The 23,770-nt window shown below is 35.7% G+C and overlaps 1 protein-coding gene across 1 annotated transcript in view; it reads right to left on the reverse strand.

The window, feature by feature from the left end:
* The window catches only part of Dpp10 (Dipeptidyl peptidase 10), a 283,634-nt gene that overhangs the window by 31,114 nt on the left and 228,750 nt on the right, over positions 1-23,770 (reverse strand). The window contains exons 8-11 of the mRNA XM_083126292.1: positions 16,497-16,600; positions 9,187-9,310; positions 4,571-4,800; positions 903-1,409 (exon numbers count right to left, since the gene is read on the reverse strand). Coding sequence (XP_082982418.1) covers positions 903-1,409; positions 4,571-4,800; positions 9,187-9,310; positions 16,497-16,600 — 965 coding nt within the window. The remainder of the gene's footprint in view (positions 1-902; positions 1,410-4,570; positions 4,801-9,186; positions 9,311-16,496; positions 16,601-23,770) is intronic.

Below are 23,770 nucleotides of genomic sequence, written 5' to 3' on the forward strand. Positions count from 1 at the left end.
GTATATATAATTATTTATTACAAAATTTTAGCATTAGCTTTAATAATGAAAGAAGCATATTTATAGAATTTCCTTCTTATCAAAATACAATAGATAGGAGGGACATGATTTCTAATCGCAGCCGTCTCCTGAAACCATTGTTTAATATTGTGAAATTGGCAAATAGAGTTGGAAGTATATAACTGTAACCTCATGCGTCTACAACACGGGTAGGCAAGTTTTATAATTAGAAATATTAAACAAGTTCTGGATAAGAGCTTGAGGATGTAAAAGTCTCTATTATCTTCAGTTAGGTGAGGTTTGGACATGAGTTTAAGCTTTAGAGAGCTAAAGCTACTGTCATCTTGAGGCATACGAGTTCTGGACACAAGTCGGGGTGTAATGGCTGACCTTTGAGAGGACACCCAAATGTTAACGTCCCTTCCACGTAGTACAACCTAGATTGCATTTAGAAGACTGGCGAGGCTCTGGCGTCTGAGCCCATGGCCAGTATAATCCTCTTTGGGACTTGCGTCGTGCACTACACATGTAGTGATGAATCCTTCATCTATTTCATCTTCTCATCATCCAACCTCATCTTTGCAATTAGACAAAAGTGGCAGAAACTCAAAGTAAAATAAATCAAATCAATCAATTCTGGACAAAAGTCCAACAGTCTGAGTTCAGTTTTCGAGAATTAATGTCATTTCATCTCCACGAAAATCAGTTTCCGAGAAAAGTACATGATTTAAAAAGCATAACTCTTATTTCAGTCCCTGATGATAAGAGTGGCTTTTGTCCTACAAAAATTGCTCTCTTTTCGAGATTTTGCAGCAAAAATTTTCCTTACTTAATCATTAGCATTCATTTGTTGCTCTGGTTCAGAGAAAACGACAAGACACTTGTTAGAATAAGATACTCACACTTTAACAACCAGGGGGTAAGTGGTGATTTCATCCTCCCTCAGCACGGGTGGTAGATGAAGCCTCACTTGCGCGTGATACCCCTTGGAGATCTGCACAGGGAAAGCCTTCACCTGGGGGAACGCCATCTCCGACCCTCTTTCTTGCAGCCGGGTATTGTTCTGCAACGTCATCAGCAGCTGAAACCCTTTGGTGGCGTACAGTGTCACTGTTGGGACCCCGGGACCCAGGCACTCCAGCACCACGTAGGTGAGACCCGGGCTGAAGATAGCGTTGTGGTAGAGGCACGGTCTCCACAGGATGTCCATCGGGTTGTACGGCCTTCCTCCTTTCCCCTTCCCCTTCTTCTTCTTCTTCACCTTCGCTGGCTTTGGGGTTGGCTCGGGCTCCTCTATTTCCGGGGCGCAGGTCAGGCACTGAGGCTCTTTCACGGTAACAGCACGGTTCGTCGTTACGTTGTGGAGGTGTAGTTGGCCAGTCTTGTTTTCCGGAATTCCAAGAAAGTAACTGAAGAAATAACATTAAAGAAAATTTAATACATATACATTAAATTATTGTGCAATTATAGTGTAATTAAAATATTCATTTTTACGTACTTTTCAGATTTCATTTAAATGAAATTCACCTTCACCAAGAACAATGGCAAGCAATACTCGAACAAAAAACATATGATTGAATCTCAGTTGAGAAATGTGGGTTGCACACAGTCAGATGCATATACAGCATTCCCATTTTCATTTTTTTTTTTTTGATGAAGAAAAATGAAGTTGCACACAACTTGATACCACTTCGCTAGTACCAAGTTACAATTGGTACTTTTTTGGTACGCTTTTTTAAAATTTTCTTGATGTTAAAGGGCAGCAGCTTAATTGTATTACTGTTCTTTTTACTTTTAATTGTCAAAAAATTTGATTATATGTTAATTAACTGGCTTTTTGTGTTATTCATTTTGTTTCTCTTGACCATTCTGTGTTATTAAGCTTTTTTCATTTGTTTGTCAATCATTTTCTGTAACTTCCTCTCTATTCGAAATAAATTGTCTTTCAATTTCAATTTCAATTTCAATTTTTCTTTATTAAAGGGCGAGGTTCACCCTGCGGATGTTCTACCCCTAACCTTAGGGTACGTCCCTTAAATAGTAATGATTAATTATCTTGTTCTTATTGACCTTATGTAGGAATTACAGTCGGTTTTTGTTATTTCTATAAGACGAGAGAAAGAATTAATAATTTAATTTGAGGACATTTCTCCTCTTTTATTGTTTTGTGGACAACTATTGGTAAACCTTAACTGTTAACCTGATTAAAATTTCTATAAAACGGTATTGTTTATATATAATTTTGATTTTCATAAGTGTTGATAATATGAAAATTAATTTACTTTATCGGTTTTACTATTTTTTTCATGAAAATACAAGAAAATATTTTTCAACACATATTGTAGTTTCGCCCAACCGTTTGACTACTTGTAAAGATGAATTGATCTCCACTTTTATTTAAACAAAGTTCAAATGTAAAAAAAAAAAATCAATATACATCAGTTTGCAAATGGCTGTTCAAGGTTTTGAAATATTAAAACCTAATACACAAAATGAAAATACCAATACTGAGAATATTAACTTTCAAATATTTTTTTTTAGAAATATATGGTTATTTAAACTTTTAATAAGTTCATTTGTTTCTGAAATAAATATATCATCTAACTCATCTTTGGTCACAAAAACTAGCAATTTTAAACCATAGAATATTTTGAGAATGCCCAAACACTTATACTCTGTCCCAGTTATCTATGGAGCAAGGTCGCGCATAGCATTAGAGAAGGGGAGGAAATCGAGTGGGCAGAGCGAAGTAGCACACGGCGCTGCGAAGGCTCGTAGCTGCAGTCGCACTCCACGCAATACCGTTCCTCTCACGTGGTCATTGGTAGAGGCATCTCGCTTCACTTCTTGCGCAGAGACTTCTTTTCGTTCGCCTGTTCCACAGATAGCTGGGACAAAGTGTAGTAAACCAAAACAACTGTTCGAATCTGAGCAAATAACATGCGAATATATCATTAGATTCTCTTTTTCTGCGCCATTTTAACTGTGTACTAATCAACCTGTTTTATCTAGCATAATAATGTAATAATAATTATCGTCATTGAGCATACAAGAACCAGAGAAATACAAATGTTCTCCAATATTCTGAGTACAACAGAATTTCAAGTTCATAAAGAATCTTGACTTCAGCCTCTCATATATAAATATAAAATGCTATTAAAACAAGTGATTGCAAGTCAAATGGATTGTTAGACACTTAGAATGAGTACATGTGAATTGAAAGTAAGCTTGATTTAATAAAATTATGTTTTGTTAAATTTCTGACTTAAGTACAAGATAATGAGTTTACAATTAAGTGTAACGATTGCGTGCATTTCATCAAATTATTAATTATTTCATTTATTTATATTTTCTACAATTATTATCCAAAAACTGGCTTACAGGATTGTGCAACTACTAGACACTTGAACAGACTGGAGACTGTATAAGACTTACATTTAAGATATTTATGTAAGGAACTTGGACTAGAATACTCTGAATGAACCTACCATAGCACATTTATGTTTAATTTCAATCAAAGAAAGACTACGTAAAATGACAAGTGAATGTACACAGAAACAGAAATATTGTTACGCATATTTACATGTTTGTTAGTTCTCATTCTTGAAGAAATAGACATTTTCTGAGACTATCTACCACAAATATATTACAAAAGTTCATTGCGGAGATGATCAGTCAGTGATCGATTTTATCTACTATTGAAATAACAAGTTTCTAAGCGACTTTTGGTTAGGTAAAATTTAATGTTTGCTGTAGCACATTTTGTTATGTGTTTCGATACTTCTATTTTACACTTTACACAACGAGCCAAAACTGCTAATTTCGTTGTTGGCTCCAATAAAATATTATTTTTATATTATATCCCACGTATGCCTACGAGCATTTTTTCAAGATAATATCACACTCAAAACGATAAAAAATAGAATGAGGTAGAAATACAGAGGAAGTTTGTTAAAGAGATATAATTGAGAAACAAACAGAGGAAGCGTTAGAGAGAAGAGAAGAGAAATAAAGAATTGAAATACAAACAGAGGAAGCACGAGAGAGAGAAGAGAAATAAAGAATTAAGAAACAAAACAGAGGAAGCACGAGAGAGAAGAGAATAGGAATAAAGAATTGCGATACAAACAGAAGAAGAACGAGAGAGAGAGAAGATAAGATAAATAAAGAATTGAGAAACAAACAGAGGAAGCACGAGAGAGAAGAGTATAGGAGTAAAGAATTGAGAAACAAACAGAGGAAGCACGAGAGAGAGAAGAGAAACAAAGAATTGAGATACAAACAGGGGAAGCACGTGACAGAAGAGAAGAGAAATAAAGAATTGAGAGACAAACAGAGGAAGCACGAGAGAGAAGATAAATAAAGACAGAAACCAAGAAGGCCAATCTCAAAATATTTTTCAACCTCTTAGCCTCATCCAAATGTATGCTTCAAACAGAAGAACATCAGTTACACAAAATTAGAATACTTTGGTAACTAAGACAACTGCAAAGGAACGAAACAAGTAGATATTGTGGTTTGTGCCCCTGAGCTCCGTTGCCACCTAAAGGTATGTGAGTTTGTTGCTTACACAATATTTTCCTTTTGGTCCCAGCCGACTATCTTGGTGGCTTCATAGCTTCCTTGTGTCACCGGAAGAATGCGCTTCTTCGGGATATTGACAATGTTCACGTGTTGAAAGAACCCGGCGCTACCGTCTCTCACTGGCGCCAGGGTGACGTAGGTGTTCCCGTCGGAGGAGAAGATGGGGGCGCCGTTGATACTCACCCAGCCACGACCCTCTGTGGAAATACGATACGTCTGCAACCAGAAAGTAGTCAAGTTAGTGAGAGTGGTAACATTTATAATTATTATATTCCAAGTAATGTTTTGAGTAGAGAAACTTATTCCTCGGCAAACAAACCATCTTCAAGATACATTAAATATTTATTTAGTACATAATAAAACATAAACAATTCTATTACATAACAATAATAAAAATATTAATTTATTTATAGAGCCCAACAGAACAAGTCCCGCCGACCTGCATATCACTGCGCGCTACTTTTCTAATTTTTCGAATTCTGACCTGGGCACGAATGTTCTTTGTGAGAGATCTTTTATCAATTTCATCATATATTTACTCATACCCATATTTGTGATTATTTAAAAGTAAAGTTAAATAATCAAATAATCTAAATCAATCAATCAAATTATACTTATCTAGGAGTAATTACATAATGTAATTTCAATATATTCACAGCAATGTTTCAGTAATTGCATGTGCATCTTTTAGGAAGAATAAACACTGAAGGACAGGCGACGCTTCTGCGGCCTGTCATGACACTACTGCTAATTGGTTCGTTTCCAAATAACACGTGTCGCCTATCGCTTCGGTGTGAATTTTCCCTTAGTTTGTGTAAAATCATACCACGTGGTAAGTCTTGAGGGAAGTGAGAAGATAGACTTGTGCGACTTATTTTAATAATATAAGTTTCTAAACACTTTACCAGTGATAATACACTTACTTAGCTTTCCTTCTGAGATAAATTTATTTTTTCAATTGGAGGATCAATTTTAACTCTTAGTGAACAAAAGTAATGTCTTTGATACATGTAAAATTGATCTGTAAGTAAATAGGGGAAGAGGAAACGTATGCTAATTTCTATATTTTGAACCTGGAGATTCATTTCATGACACTTACTGACACATCGAGTTCTCAATTTTGATAAAATTAGTAATTTTTTGATGTTGTGGTAGACATAGCATGTACGTGTATGTTCCATCAACAATAAAATAATAACTGAATAATCTACTAACGATCTCGTCACCAAAGTCTACGGGTTCTAGTCCTGGTCTGGGCAAGCTGTTCACTTGTGAGTTTCCTATCATTTTCTCTCTCCTCTAATCGTCGATCATAACATTTGTTCTGAGTAACATAAAAAGGGAAAAAGTGACGTAAGGTAACACAAATTCAAATACCATACTTCGTTGAATGCAAGAGTATTTCTCAAGTTTTCTTAAATTCAATCGTTTTTAGAAATATCTGTGTGTAGGAATTATATCGAAACACAATAACCGAATAAAGATATGAAACATCAAAACTTTAACTGATTACACAGACCTGCGATGAAAAAAATACAAGGGAAGTGATAGATGAACTTTATGTATTTTGTGGTGCTGAGTTAAAAAAAAAATAAAGAAAAATGTCTATCACGTCACGATTTCTTGAAAAATTTAATTGTACTTGGATTTGTATGAACATTTACCATTAATATGTTGTTTAGGCATGGAATATCTTTCCTCCCTGCCTGACCATCATTCTACCGTGGTGAAACGTTACCCCTCGGTGACTCCCCCCATCGACGTCCCTCCCTCCCTGTCGCAATCGCTCTCGACCAATAGCGTCGCGAAAATCCTTATCTTGGTTCGCCGACTGTGCAGGAACGCTCGCTAAGCCAGCGTAATCGGCAGTCACCTTCCAGTTGTGTCGAGCTTTATCTGGATTGATCCTGAACGTGTTATTCCTAAGACTGAATTCTCGCGACTTGTCTGGAGGCATCAGAAACGATATAAAACAGATGTCCTCATGAGGGACTCAGTTTATCGCTCTTTAACCCAGCAGATCATGTACTTACCATGTTCATAGTAAGATAAAAGACGTGGAAATTTGTAAGTTCGTCTCAATTTGTCTTTCATGTGTAGTGTCGTGCGTGCGCTGATACAGTGACAAGTGGAAACTGCATCACAAAAACAATTGAAACTGGTGTTTTCCTCAGTGCGTTTCGTGAACCATGGTTTCGAGTTCGAGACGTTGTGAAAATATGCCAGATGACTTTTGTTACATATGCGGCGAATATAGTGCTCTTAAACATTTCATGAGGAGCATTACAAACTATGTAAGAAAACTTTATCTTTCGTATTTTGGCATGAAACTCGGAGACCAGGACAAATCGTGTGCAGTGTCTCAATGATCTACGCTTATGGCTCAACGGAAAGAAGACTGCTTTACGCTTTGGAATTCCTACGACATGGAGGGAGCCGAGGAACCACTGTGATGACTGTTACTTTTGTGCCTGCCATGTCCGTGGGTATAACCGAAAAAATCACAAGCTAATCTCTTATCCTGAGAACATTCTCTCGGCCATACGCCCCGTTCCTCATGGACCTGATGTGCCAGTGCCTTTGCCTCCAACTGAATTACCAGTCATCTCTTCAGAGTCTTCAGACTCGGAACATCCAGACGGCCAAGGCTCCGATACCGAATATAAGCCCTCTGGAGGCGATTCACCTCAGCCCTTCTCTCAGGTTGAACTTAATGATCTGACTAGAGATCTGGGTCTTTCGAAAGAGGCAGCTGAATTGTTGGGCTCCAGATTGAAAGAAAAACATTTATTGGCCAAAGGAACCACGTTTTATTGGTACAGGAATCGAGAAAAGAACTTTGTTCAGTACTTTGAGGAAGCGGAGAACCTGGTCTATTGTTCTGATGTTCCCGGATTGATGAGCAAATTTAATATCACCTACGATAAAGATCAATGGAGGCTATTTATAGATTCATCGACAAGGAGCCTGAAAGCTGTCCTTCTTCATCACGGAAGCCGGTATGCATCTGTACCAGTTGCACACTCGGTACATTTACAAGAACGCTATGAAAACCTGGCTCTCGTCCTCAACAAAATAAAATATGCCGACCACAGTTGGACCATTTGCGGTGATTTGAAAGTTATCTCCATGCTTCTTGGTCAACAAGGTGGATATACAAAGTTCCCATGCTTCATTTGTGAGTGGGACAGCCGTGCAAAGACTCAACATTGGGTCCAGAAAGAATGGGCTAAAAGACAAAATCTTGAACCAGGCACCAAGAATGTGATTCGGAACAGCTTAGTTGACCCAAAAAAAGTATTGTTACCCCCGTTGCATATCAAATTAGGTGTAATGAAGCAATTTGTCAAGGCTATTCCAAAAGATGGCGATTGTTTCAAATACCTGTGCAAAAAGTTTCCAGGTTTATCCGCAGCCAAGTTGACAGAGGGAATCTTTGTTGGTCCAGATATCCGCAAGCTCATGAAGGATAAAGACTTTGAGACTAGCATGACAACAAAGGAGAGAGAAGCTTGAGTTGCCTTCAAAGATGTGGTCAGTAAATTTCTGGGGAATTACAAGGATCCTGACTATAAAGCAATTGTTATGAATATGCTGGACAAATTTCAAGCGTTGGGTTGCTCCATGAGTGTTAAACTACATTTCCTTCACTCACATGTGGACTATTTCCCCGAAAATTTAGGAGCAGTCAGCGAAGAACAGGGTGAAAGGTTCCACCAAGATATTAAAGATATGGAGCGCAAATATCAAGGACGATGGGACAAGAACATGCTCGCCGACTACTGTTGGATGTTAACACGAGAGAGGCCTGAGATTGCACATAAAAGAAGAACGTCAAAAAGAAGTTTCAAAGGCAAAAGGGTACGTACGTAAATATAAACTTTGTTTGTGTTTGGTTTTGTTGTTTGTTCAGTTTACAATTTGTGTCAAACGTTCATGTACACATACATTGCTCCTCGTGGTCAATCGTCTATTTTATGTACGTTACCTTAATAAACACAAATGAACATAATACGTTGCTGCTTTTTTTCTAGAAACTTCACCATAATGGGATGTAAAAAGTGTAAACGCAAGGGAAGTTTGTGTTTTTCTCTCGACCAGAGGCGGCTCGTGCGATCTGGCAACAGTGGTTTTCTTCCATTTAAACCTATAAAAAATAAAATCAATTGCCAATAAATCAATTTGCATCACCGAGCATCGATTTTACATAGATTTAAATGGATCAAAACCACTGTTGCCAGATAGTGCATGCAAAATTGTTCGCGAAAATTCCTTTTCACATAGGATTTTAGCAAAAATATTGATATCGATTTTACAGAAAATCCTGACGTGATGGAAAAAAATGGAGGTCATTTTCGAAATCAGCACACCCAATAACATAAAACTCAGCGAACACGTCTCTTGTATTTTTCAACAACTTCAATTTCGCAGGTCTGTGTTATCGCACCCACAATTGTGAGTGACATACAAGTTGTTTGCATTTTGAGAAAAAATCAAATTTTCCAGCTTAGTATTTGAGAGTATAAAGATGAAAGAGGAATTGTAATTACTAAAAGATAGAATTAAACATATACTAATATTTCCTCAAGGAATGGAACTTGCCTCTTGGCAGTACCACATAGGGCTCTTACAGATGGTGATGAAGGACATGTTCTGTGCCCTGTTCATCCAGACGACTCCAACCTCTGTGGCACTCACCCATCTCACTGCAGAGAAGTAGTGCTCTCTGAAAGGAATGAAATTGCAATATTGATTTTCATTTCTTTCGCCTAATGGAATGTCAAATTTTAATGAATATTTTTTCTAAGATGTATACACCCAGGAACATAGCTAGGCTGATGTCTTTGGTGGGGCATAATTTATATGTCTGTCTGTTTGTGTGTGCCTGTAAAAATTAATATGTATAATTTTCTATGTATTAATAATATACATTACAAAATATATTAAATACACATATGATTTATGAGTCATATGAAATGTTTCTTATACACAGTAGGAATAGTAATTTTAGTGTCAACAACAAGAAGGTATTTCAATGTTTTGAAAAAACGTAACATGAACACAGAAATATGGGGTCATAGGTTAATCCTTATGAATTAAAATATACACATTTTTCGAATACTTACTCGACTCAAATTATTATATTTATATTCAACTTACATTAGCTAAAAGATATTATACCAGTTATATGAGTGAAAAGTTTTCTAAATATTTAATTTGACGGTTAATACGTGGAGAACTTTGAGGAAGAAACTTTCATAACTATTATTTCACTTCCAAACTTTTAAAAACTAATCTAAAACTTTGGAACAGTAACCCTCTGAAAACCAAGGACTGTCAGGCGTGTCACACATTGAATGGCGTTTAATCACCACATCGAGACACTACTCATCTATACGATTTTCTAAAACATTCTTGCTACTATTCTTTTCCAAGTAGCTCACTAATTGTTCTCACAACTTTTGGTCCCCCTTAAAAATCAAACTGCAGCCGGGACCGTGCTCAACAAAGAAGGAAGCATTGGGCATTAATTTACATTGGAAATTCATTTCTACTTACAATGAACAATTGGAGCAATAGGTTTATTTTCAGTCTACAACAAATGTAAGATTCCAATACAAGTATATTGTTTATGAAACATCAGTCTATGACTATCCTATTTATGCCAATATGAAAATTACTGTCAGATATATATCAGACCGCAAGCAATCTAAACTTAAATCCATGCTTGTAGAAAATGTGCAGAAAAAATATTTCATTTCAGTATTTGTACGTTGGATCAAACACACTCATTTGAAATATTCGTGCATAAAATAGAAAGAACAGTGTTCAGAATTAATCACATGCACTTATCAACAAAGATATCTTCTGCCACTTTTCAAATTGTCACTGAATAACGGGGATTAAAAGTAATGACCTTTTGGAATACACGCCTCTGTTGCAAAACCTATTCTGAGTTTTTAAAATTGAATGTACAATTATTACACAATATAGGCATTCTATATGTACTTATATTCTATTCCTCTTACTAATATGCCTAGGTAGATATCATGTGTAATAAAGAATATACGTTTTAATATTATATATAGCGTTCTATTTTGGACATAATTTTAAACATTGTAACTGGCGTTACATTTATTCTGATTGCATCATCCACTCTGCAGTGTTGTCACCTTGTGTGCTCCTATAAATTTAAAGTTTATTTAATTCAATCATTTAGAGAAATTCTCTTTGGTGGATAACTTACATGCCAGAGACGCCAAATGGTGCCAAACGTAAGTTTTTTTTTACGTGAGGTCCTGCGTACATTTTTACATAATGAATATCTTAACTGTTGCATAAAGAGCCTGCATCAATGCAATAATAGCTGTCATTCAGAAAATTTGACCATATTTATTTTAAAAAGAGAAGAGAATTTAGAACTAAATAGAAAGGAAAACTTAAAATCATTAACATTGAATCCTAGAAAATGTTATTGGTAATTATCTGTTACATGGATAACCTAATATATCTGGCACAGAGTATGTATTTTTTTTACTGGATAAAACCAATATTAAAACAGTAAACCAACTACTTTTTAAATGATTAAAAAGAGCGTTAGAAGAATGGCAAGGGAACACCAACTTTACAGATTTAAAAATACATGATTTTCACAGTTCTTGGTATATTTATAATGAAAGAAGCGAAAAAGATATCTAATTAATTTGATAATTTATGCAGAAAAAATAACGTTGTGTAAGTGTGAGCATTGGAGTTTCTTGGTTGCAGGATTTTTGTTGTGTTATTTTTTTCCCAGCTACTTTGACGTGTGATGGAGTGAAATAAGATATATAACATATATAAAAGTTATATCTTACAGTCAAGGGAGCCCGCAGGATTTTTCTCAGGAGGGGTATCAGTGGTCAAACTGAGGGGGGACGTGGATAATGATATTCCTCCATTTAAGAATATTCTTATAAATCATCCCCAAGAGAATAATTTGTGTATTCCCATTTATTTTCTCCATGTTGATCCCCCAAATCTTCCCCAAAATTCGGCAAAGTAAATCAACCAAAAATTTCCACTTCGGTAATCGGCGAGAAGGTGGGGGGGTGGGAGGTGCAGAGTAAGATTTCATATTTTAGTCGTCAGTCATAAAACTATTTTACCTTTTATTATTATTATTATTATTATTATTTTACAAAACATCAAATGTAAATTATAAAAGTTGAATTGAAAAAAAACTTGCCCTTATAAAATTCAGACTAGTTTACTATTTAAAAATAAACTCGATTCAACTTCCTTCCTTTACATAAACATGTGTAACGTTGCTGATGAATACTTCTTTGTCTCCTTGTACTATTTCACTATGCACATATATCAAATAGAAACCACGTATTCTGCTGTCTATCATGGCACCTTACATCCATGTTTTAGCGCTTTAATTTCACCATTCCTTGCACTGTTTTAGATAAACAACTTGCATTATGTGCCATGCTGGTCATTATTAATTTCAGATCTGGTACTGTTCAGCGAAGAACACAGAAAAAGTGCATGTTCCTACATTCTTAAACGTATTAGAAAGAACTGACATGTAGGCCTAATAGACTAAAGGGCAGAATACCACAATAGAAGAGCCTAAAGCCTATTGCACATATAGTGCTTAGCTCAGTCCTACATCAGGATAAATCTACAGCTTGCTTACTTCAGGATTATTTCAGAGGTCTGTTGATTTATTGATTGTTTCTTAAATTATGAACGTCAGCACATATACAATATGGGAAAAGCACCTTTATTAAAACGAAATTGGGGACAAGACACTAACAAAAAAAATGTGACTTAATTTCTGAAACTAATGCTAACCAGATACAAGATCGCAGATACCAGGATGTACTACGCGAAGTGAGGCTGACTTTTGGATATCCGTGATATCTCGTCCTCGGGTCCGAAAAGAAATAGAAAGTCTCTACTTGCATTCATCCTAAACATCTATCCCAAGTACATTCACTAACAGCAGAATTGAGGAGCAATGCCAACTGAAAGCAGGAAAACAAGAATACTAGACGTTCAACTGTTTATTTTAGGTACTTTTTACACACACGGACATTGTTTTTTATGGGACGAAGAATGTGTTAATTATGATTGCTTATGTAAAAAGTCCATGTGTCTAAACCCACCACCACCAAATCCACAAGATTTATTCGTCAGCGTCATCTAAGATGATATGAACATACAGAACACAGGTAGTAAGTAGCACTCCACACCCCGTGTTCACCCATGTGCTTGCAGCGCTAGTGTTAAATAGTTATGTACCTAATATGCGTTGCCAAATGTTACATTGCTCGTATGATTTTTTTTTACTGTTTGTTAATGACCCAGTTTACCAACAGGATGATGTTGTAAGGGAGAAGGTCATCTGTAATCAGTCACTAGTAAAGATGCGTCTTATGAACGTCATCAGATTTACCATTTGTCAACTCTGGAGGAGGTTCAACAAGCCTGCAATGTCCAATGACGCTTAGCTTGAGGACACACATGTGCCTCTAAATGGCTTAGGAAGACCGTCATTTGACACCAAGAGCCTTGCACTGGAATCACGGGAGCTCACCAGCGACTGGCGCAGCGACAGAGATGGTCGTACGGACATCTGCAGGAAAGTGGTATACTTTACTGCAAGCTGTCCAGGAAGAATGGTGCAGACAAAAGTGTTTACAGACACATGCATGGTAGCATCATGTACTGTACTTCCCAAATCCAGTCTGAAGAGTACCATAAGACGCGTGCACATCTGTAGAGAACCCCGGAGAGATACACTCCTGCTAGTATCATCCACAGAGACCGATATGATGGTCGGGGTTTCACGGTGTGGGCTAGCATAGATTTGGGTGCAACTACACCACTCTGCGTGTTCATCAAGTGTACCTTCACGGCAAAACATATCAGGATACAGAGTATGTGTGATATCATCGATGTGTTCTGGTGCACGCGTTCTTCCATATGCACTGCAGCATCCATAATTTTTGAGGACAGCATAAGAGAGCATCCGGTTTATGGTTTGGCCAGCACATTCGGCGAACATAAACCCCATCCATCACACTTCCGACGCTCTCGAGAGGCTTTGTGCACATTCAAGATAATATCGTGATAATGATACATTTGTACAAAATTACGTTGTATAAGTAGCATTTTTATTTACAAACTGCCAACGCTTAGTGAATAGTTAATTACTTATGTGTGGAAATTAAAATAATTATGGTGATAATTATGGTGATATACTGTTGTAGAAAATAAGAGCACAGCCTTGAAAAAGTGGCAGAAGTGAATTTAGAAAATTGCAGCTGGAGTTGATGAGTTCTTGGTCTGAAATATGCCCATGGGATTTGAGAGTATGCTTTTTAAGAAAATGAATTGAGAATACAATCTTAATTTTCAAAAGTGTCTTCCGATTTGAATTCCATAAAGGTTTATTTCACGGACATATATTGAACAAAGTTTATGTTAATGTGCTTTTCAAAAGTTCACAGATTAACTCTTAGAAAAAAAATGTATGTGTAGTTTTATATTTCTGCCTACCTCCTCTACATTATATGTGAAGCAGTGGTCTGACATAACTATATTAACTCGAGAATCTGTTGTGTCATAACAATGTGAACTATAGACCCATGCAATTTGATAGGATGTATGGTTCTAAAAATTCAATGCTTTACAACCATGCAATCAATTGCTACAATATGAAAGACATTAGGTGCTAAGAGAATGAAATCGCACTATGTAGACGTGTGATAGTAGATATAACTTTTAGATTACCAATAAAATATAGGAAATATGTTATGCATGCTTATTTGTAACTTCAAGTAATCATATTTTGGTTAAACCTGTAAAAAGAGTTATTAACACAATGGCTGAAAACCTTATACTGAGAAACAATTTAGTGTATTAAGTATAGTTTTAGCACAAATTGCACATTCTAATATGAAATAATAAAATACACTGTTTAAAAATGCCTTACGGACGTACGGATAATTCAATGAGATGTTACCACGAAATAATAATAATTCGAAAATAAAAAAAAAGGTAAAGTGTTCCCCTGTGCATAGCACCACGCCATGAAGGCGTATAGGGGGTGTGGAGGTAACGCCCCACACTTTCTTGATCCGGTCGTGAGTGAGGGTGATGTGATCAGCACCCCAGGGTTTCCCCCAGGTACCCATGTTATTCGACGCTGGGTAGGCGCCGGGGCCGCTTCCACCGTTAGAAAAGTTCCCGGATTTGAACCGGCCGGGGATCGAACCCGGGACCTTGAGCATGGTAGTCAGACGCGTTACCGACTGAGCCACCGCGGCCACGTGGTAATCAATTCAAGTCTTTGTTAATTACTTTATTACTTCATAATTAACCTTTACTCGGCCAATAGGTCACATGTGACACATAGAAAATATAGGCGTAGTCGGCCCGTCGTGCTGATTAAAATGTCCATGTGCTTTTAGGACCTTCATACTTGTATGTGAGGTTGTAAACGCTAACAGATGTTGAGATAAAACTTTGAAATGTCATGTGGAAGCAAACCCACCCACCCAGAACCCCCCTCCCCCGACTCCAAAGTTACGTATGGAAGCTGGTGCGAATTTTAAATTTGTACACTTATTTGACAAAAAATGTTATAACTGGTAGACTATTTGACAAATCTACTTCGGGTAACTTTTGTTCTGCAGCTAGAACATCAGGGCATGCAACTGTGCAAGAATAAACACGCCAAAGTTAATAAGAGAGGTTGGGTGGGCCGCGGCCTTCAACTTTCAACGAAAAAAACATAAAAATGCCCCTCTTTCCCCGCTATTTTGGTGAAGGGGAGGCAAACTTTATCCTTATTTTCAAATAATTGTCCTTCTAAACCGAATGAAAGTCATTTCATGTTACTGGGTGCATTACATTATCGAATAGCTATGTGAAAAACTCCCCATTTTAATGATTTTTTCATTGAAATTTGGGGGCCTCGGCCCACCCAACCCCTCTTATTGGCTTTGGCGTTTTGATTTCTGCACGGTTACATGCCTTGATGTTATAGCTGAAAAACAAAAGTTACCCGAAGTAGATTGCTCAAATAGTCTCCGAGATATAAAGTTTTTCTGAAAAAGTGTTTAAAAATCGCGCGCAAAGGCGGCGGCCAGAAAGAGGATACTTTCCAAAACCAGCTCGGCGGTCTAAAGGTTAAGCATCACTTCTCGCTTTTTTTAAAAGTCTCTACATAGATTGTAGTCTATATATTAATTTAAAAAAATATACACAGTTATGTAGATAGCGGCTGCCCATAACTATAAGGGGACTGATTCGGTCCCAGTTGGAGGTAAATTTCTATGATTTGGATCCTAATTTGAACTTTAAGTCTAGTTCCTGAGAATAAATTTCTCCTTGGAAAGATAGGGAAAAAACATCAATTACGTGGTCATTAATGATAATAGCACTCTGAATATTAATGCATAATTCTATAATGAAGAGCAGATAGCAATCTAAACTTTGTTGTTGTTGTTGTTGTTGTAAAGTACATTTGTTTATTAACACAATAATGAAAATTCTAATACTAAGGTATTTATTTAGATTTTTAGTCATACTATTTTTCTTGGAAATATTCATTCTAAATTATGAATTAAAAAATTGTTATGAACATGTTAGTTCCATCATTTATGAAACACATATTAATGTATGTGACATACCTTCACATATGCAAGATAAACAAAAGTGAAAGCTTTCAACTCACTAAATTGATTATGTCCAGCCAAGGCCATGCAAAGTACTCATGCCGGCGGTAATAGGCTTAAAGCATGCACCAAAGATGCTTTTTTGGTCATAAGAAAGCTAAAAGGGGTAAAGATATGAAAGGTAAAGTCGATGCTTGGGAAAATGTTACGAGGTCTTCACAGAATGTTGACACTGACTGATCAGAGAGGGCGACAGGCGGCTTCACGTCTCTTTTCCTGATGTTCTTCGGGTCCCCTAAGTCGGCTACAAACAGGGTCACTATTGGATTCGCTGTACCAGCCTGTAAAATAGATAAGAATTCATTAATATCATGTTAGATGAAAACTACATAAAATATTGGTGCTTCCTCTCTACCTGGAACTAATGTCCCCACTGAATGAGTGTTTCTGTACATGAATGTTTTGTGCACATGTGACAAGAACGCTCTTTCAGTACAAACTTTGAAACCTATGTTGTTTAATAAGGTGAACTATAATCACACGTGTGTAAACTTTTACAAAATGTTATTTCAAAGGAATAATACACTGAAGAAGATCCATTCATCAGCAAAAATTAATTAATGACTTCTAATTATAAATAACTGCTTGGTTGTAGTGCAATGCATATCTCCATGTTATGTAAGTTATTTACACAAGGTTTATTTAAATATGTAACTAGTTTTAAAACTGCCGTCCCGTTTTGTTGTTTTAAACATTTCATCATTTTACAATTACACCACACAAGGACGTACCGAGAATGTAGATTCAAACACACTTAAATATCTGCGAAATAGTAATACCAAAAGTACTGAAATACAAATAATAAAAAGGTTTATTTGTACATTTTTTTAAAACCCAATATTTATGTAAATTGGAAAACTCTCATTGTATTACCAACAGGTGGAGGACTACAACTGTTACATAAAGAGGTGACTGTACTGTGATTTAACATAAAACTTTTCTTGAACTTAAAACCTTCTAAAATTATTATACTATGGCTCTAAAAGTACATTAGCTCTCATGCATGGTAAGGTAAAGCTGATTCAATGTTGTACTGAAAATGACCGTGGAACTGTGATAATCATACATTCTTTTCTTAATTTAGTTCTTTTTATTCAATTTTGTTTATTACAAATCACTGTGTATGCGGGATGCTGAAAGTTTGTACTGGGTTCGGGATGAGGAGGATAGACGGAGTTCTGGAGAGGACAGTTGGGGCCTGGCCCCCCTTAAAGAAGACTAAAAAAATAACACATGATTAAATTCAGTTACTACATTTTTGTTATGAAGCCATATCGCAAATCTTGACGTTTGGCATGATGGAATGTGCGGTAATTGCGCCGCAATAGCGGGTCTTAGACGATTTGATTGATGTGTACAGTTTGAAGAAAGAAAAACGTAAAATGACTTTGTGTTGAGTCAACAGTTACTGATGAGGCATCAAAAGAACTTTTCAATTTAATTTTTCTAAAATTTCTGATTGTACCGTAATTTTTTAAAGTAAAACGAGTATTGTATCAATAAAAAAATAATGAAATGCAAAATGCAACAATCGTACTGTTTTGCTTCTTTTAAAACTGACAACCAATATACTAATTAATATTTGTTTACTTAAGCGAGGAAATTTAACATTTTCAAATGTAAAAGGCATAAAACTCAGTGTTTTAATTTGTTTCTTTTAACTTTCCGGGGGAAGACCTCCGGACCCCTTATAAACTTGGGGATATTTAATAACCCTCAGGTACATATGATGAAGTTTATGGCATTTTCGAATTCTAAATTTGCATTAGATTGTTGGTCTTTTAAGGGGGTTCTAAAGCCATGCTAAAGCATAGACCCAAATTTCTAAGGGTAACAGTACAACTAATATAGATTCGGTAAGGAAAAAATTTTCCGATATAAAAGATTGTTTTATTCACTAGAACATGTGAACCTTATAATTTTGTTACGATTGAAGGGATTTAAGTAAATAACAGAAAATATAAGGTCTCCGTCATGTTCAAACTGCTGCGTACAGATGGCGCTGAAGTGGTAGTTTTGTTAATACCGGTGCATTTTCTTTCTTTTATGACTAGTATGGAAGATTTCGTGATGAAACAAAGATCACATGTTCTTCCTGCAAGCATCTGAAATACTATGTGAAAAAATTAAAACATTTCGTACCTTCTGAGAGTAGTTCTTATCATCAAAACTTTTGAAGTGGCGTTTCGTCGCAATATACTCCGTGGTGCAGATTTTAGTCAACACTGTTGCCGAGATTTCACTCCGTGCTTTCTAACGATTTGATCAATGCAAGTTCTTGAAAGAGTGAAAATCAAACCAAGCTACCAGAGGATATCGAATTCCGTACAGATACGAGAACAAGAGAACAAATATTCCACGGAGGATGTTAAAAAGCGGAACAAGCTCTAAGGTAAGTCTTAATATTTAATTGCTTGTTGCTTAATATTATCCATCAAAGGCAAAATGTTTGAAATATAGGCAAAATGTATAATTTATTTACATGTTGAAGAAATATCTTCTGATGTAATATCGGTGAGAATATTGCTTGACACTGCATGACTTTTTTTAATTTCCAAACGAAGTTGATAATTCTTTGTAAATGTAAAATCAGAATAGAATGTTATATTTTACGTTAGCCATAAACCTAATAACTACCGTTTTGAGATCATTACTATAGCATAAAATATACGTAGCTTAATATAGATTATATCTCATATCATTAAATCAATATTGCATAAAATGCTCTATTTTCATTCCTGTAAGTTAATTTCGAAACATACGAAACTCGTGCTATTCACATGTACAACATCGGAATGTTTATTACAAATCAGTAGTTTGTTTAAATGTTTTTTACTTTGCCCTTGTACATGGTTGAAATGAGTACTTGCTGACCTATTTTCTATAAGAGTTTTTCTCTTTTTATTTTTGAAGCAGCTCGCAAATTTTCATATGTATTAAGTAGGTCAGGCTAAGTTAGGTTTGATTCGAATAGATGTAATGCGAGATCCCTGAATGTTTGCAAGTTTCGGACACAGTTCTGTTATCTTCCTTTACAGAAACAAGTCAGAAAACCGGTTTTGTAAACTGTATGAAGCTCTTCTGTTTTCTTGTCCTTTTATAATTTAGGACGGCTTATAATGAGAGTGCATTTCGTTTATAAATAACTTGATGCTGTATATATTTAAAGTGTAAAAGTACACCCTAACAGTTATGAGACTAAAATCTTACCGTCTATCGAACACAAGTCTGTATGTCTACTGAGAATTTCCAAATGAGTACCGGTATAGATAAAGGTTCCCATACTAGCAAGTACAAGGGCAATAATTTAATTGTGAATGACAGAGAGCTTCATAGAAATCATAATTTGTCCTGATTATGCTACGTATTATTTAGTTCAATATCAGATTGGATTTCAGTAGACGTTTGTACTAATACTTTACTTCGAATACCAGTGAGTTTGAAGCTTGACTAGTTTTTCTCTCAGACCTATGACTGATCGATTTTGCATGGATGCCTATTATTAACATTGCATGCAAATAAAAGTTTTTTTTAAGCTTTTTTGCTTCTTGGCTGGTCTACTATAATAATTCAAATAAAAATATAGTAGGAACTGAATTTCCATTTCACAATGTATTTCTGTTATTTTACCTCCAACTTCAGCTCCTTGGAACAATGATGATGAATAATGATTTGATAAAATGGATGATTGGAACAAAGATAATGATTAAATACATACATGAAACCTGGATTTGAACCTGGAGGAACCTCACTCCATATAGCGTTGCAATCATCACTATACTATGAAAATATTTCTAACAATTATTTTGCCAATTTCTGTTTTAGGCTCATCATATTTAACATTCATTATAAAGTTAGATCATTGAAGTGAGCTCATATCGTGAACCAAAATGCACTTTAATAACAGGACGATATCGTTAAGCATTATAGTGCCAATTCGATCCATTATTTTCAAATCCATTTACTCAACATCTGTAAGTTCCATTATTAACTCAACTTGTCTAAGGTTGTAACAATGTAATATCAATATTTTTTAACATGTTTTGTAAGTTCATAGTCTCATATACGATGTTAAAACTATTTTTATTTGTGCCTTTTGCAGATGAGCATTTGAGAAACTAATCGAAGTGTCTCCTACCAATAGTAAAGAGCACTCTTGAAATTTGTACAAAAGGACAGTAGGTTTGATCGACAATGGCAGTTACGTACCATGGCAGTTGGTGTATAAGCTTCTACGGAATATACTATAAATCAACAAAGTGGACTGTTTGAACTTTACATGGAAGAGTACATACATTTTTGCTTGCTAGCGTAGACACTTGATTGAATGGTGATGATTTCCTAGAAATCAAGAGTCCAAAATATGCTCAAGAAATTATGTTTCAAGCCTTAATAATATCTGATAGCAAGTGGTCATCAATTGTAAATTGTATATTAGGGGAAACAGGAGAAAAAGAAAACAGTGCCAGGGGTGTGACTTACTTGTCTTGTCTGTCAAGCATTGGTACGCATTCATTGATATTCTTGCAAGTTTAAATTTTTAGAGGTATTTTCAAAACTCCTAAGAAAATACATTTCTTCCTGAATACGATGATGATTTGCAAAAAGCATATCTCTCAGACTGTGGCAGCAATTAGGGGGAGGTGCAGATGGCCCCCACTTTTACCCCAATACTATACAAAACCTTATATACCAATGGAAATTAAAGTGTCCTTGCCCTCTCCCAGTTTTGGAACCCAAAAGCCAACACTGCTCTCAGAGAACGCAATACATGTTTTGCAGGGTACGATAAAGAAAAATAATAAATATGCATTGAAACAACAACGTAAATATGATTTTATGTATCCCAAAAATCTAGTTTTAGTAGTCCCTGTAAACAATTATTTTGTAAGCTATTGAACTTCTATTCTAATGGTATTTATTACCGTATTGTATCTTCCCTCGAAATACGTCTTTTAAATCTTCTTTATACACAGAAAGGCTAATTGGGACTGTACCTACAGTTTAAAGTGGGATCCAAACCACTATATACAGTCACCGGCAATAAAAATGGGACACCTATATTCTGAAATCCCTGCATCCCTGCAATGCGTTATGTGTGTTGCCTAACACAACGGCAGTGACAGAACTTGCCATTATAAATTTGCTATTACAATTCACTCATCGCTGTAGATTTAGACAACACACAAGACGCATTGCAGAGAAGGGAGACTTTCAGGATCTAGTTGTTCCATTTTTATTTGACGATCACTATACACTCACCGTCTATCGAACCTGGGACTCCTGTATTACAAGGCGATTACGTTACCACTTTGCCGAGGGGGAGGCTCAACTTCCCTCGCAATTCATACCAATATGTAGCTGAACTCGATATATCAGCATTGTTTGAATAGTTACTCTTTGTAACTCCGAGTTAATCACTTGAGAAAGTAATTCGCATAAAATTATTGTTATTACTGTTCTTTAGAAAGTACTTGACATAGTTATTTTTACAGTTACTTTACTCTACATTTGTTTCATTTCGTAAGACGTTGTTCGGATCATGAGTTGCAAGCGCGATGTCCTTTTCAACACCGATGACCACTAAATGCTAAGCATTAAGTTTCATGAAATTATAACTTACTTCTTACATTTCATGTACAAACATTGAGGCAATAAAATTCACAGTAAACTTCTGTTACAAAGCAATGACAATTAACATTTTATTTTGTTGAGCAAAGCAAATATTTTTTAGAATTTTTGTTGAACTATAAAATTACTGTGTGTCCATGAGAATTGTTGGAGATATGTATGTAGTCTTATATGGTAAGTGTTCTAATACAAATAAACTTGGGATACATCCTGGCTCTTGACGAAAAAAATACAAAATTGTCCTCATGGTCTCGAGATTTTAATAATCATCAATTGATTGATTTGCTTTATTTTACTTAGCTTTTTGTGCCACTTTTGGCTAGTTTACGATGATGGAGATGAGTGGATATGATGAAATTGATGAATGGACACTCACGAACATCCATGCCCAGGCCAGGATTCGAACCCGGGACCCCTTGCGTCGTAGCGCGATGTGCTAACCACTCCGCCACGGGGGCCGGCTATAATAATCGTCAATTTACCCATTCTGTGAGGAGAACATTTGGTTCAAGATATAATTTCTTTCCATGCAGTAAAGTAATTGTACAACTTACTAGTTAGGTGGAAAAATAACTGAGTTACAATTACTAATTTCATAACGTAAGTAGTTTACAGTTACTGTTACTTGAAAATGTTACTGATACTTCCAAAGATTCTACATCAGCTGCAGAACTGAAAACCAGAATAGACCAAATCCGTAAAGAACTATGAAACAGGACATTGTGTGGTGACATGACATGCAAATAAATTAGATGCGCTACAAAACTGTATTTAATATTGAACTATTATAAAAATAACAAATATGTCTTCTATTGTGTATCCAGGATTCTTCTGAATTTTTTCTTACAAAATCGCGATATTAAAACTCAGTAAAAATAAGGGTGCAGAATTAAATGCTTATTCATTTGAAGGATAAAAGATTGACGATCCTTAGATAGTGCTAATATTTATAAATATTTACAAGATGTTCACTGAAATTCTGCAAATTTATGAAGAAATTCTCCTAACGTCACCGATAAAAGATATAAATATGTTCAAGTACTGTCATATAAAGTGAATTCTACAGTCAATGCAGCATTCGCTTCAAACGTAATTGCAAAATGTTTTCAATTATTTCAATTACTCTTCTTACTTTGTGCATTTATTGTTTGAATTAACTACAGCTATCTTTGTATGTTCTCTTCTCCTTTCGAAATATTAAAGAAATACATAATACAATACAAGGGATTTTATATTACTATTACGACTATTATTATCTTGCATTGCTGATAAATTGTTGTATTTTTTTTTCAATAAGAACATACAACTAAAATCTCATGATAAACAATTACGTTGCTCCACATCTACTTAGATTTTTCAATAAAATCTGCTAATCAACGTGACGTCATATCCATCAAGGAGTACCCTAATCGACCAACCTGTATGTATCGACCTTGATTACGCGGAGATCTAACAACATGGCCCTCGGTTGCCATGGCAAACGGTGCTGCCATCTGTTATCGAAAAATTACCACAAAATTGCCTTTAGTACGGCCTTAATCTCCAAAATGCGAGAACAATCATTTCAGGCAGGAAGAGTGTGTAAAATTCGAGATTCCTCTATGATTGCTATTGTTATTATTATTATTATTATTATTATTATTATTATTTGCTTTATTTTACTTCGCTGTTTGTGCTACTTTTGGCTAATTTGCGAAGATTGGAATGAGTGATGGTATTATGAAATTGATGAATGGACTCTCACAAACATCCATGCCCAGGCCAGTATTGGAACCCGGGACTCCTGGCTTTGCAGAGCGATGTGCTAACCACTCCGCCAC

Source organism: Lepisma saccharinum, chromosome 8, assembly GCF_977018435.1.
Source record: "Lepisma saccharinum chromosome 8, izLepSacc3.1, whole genome shotgun sequence".
Classification (NCBI taxonomy): Eukaryota; Metazoa; Arthropoda; class Insecta; order Zygentoma; family Lepismatidae; genus Lepisma; species Lepisma saccharinum.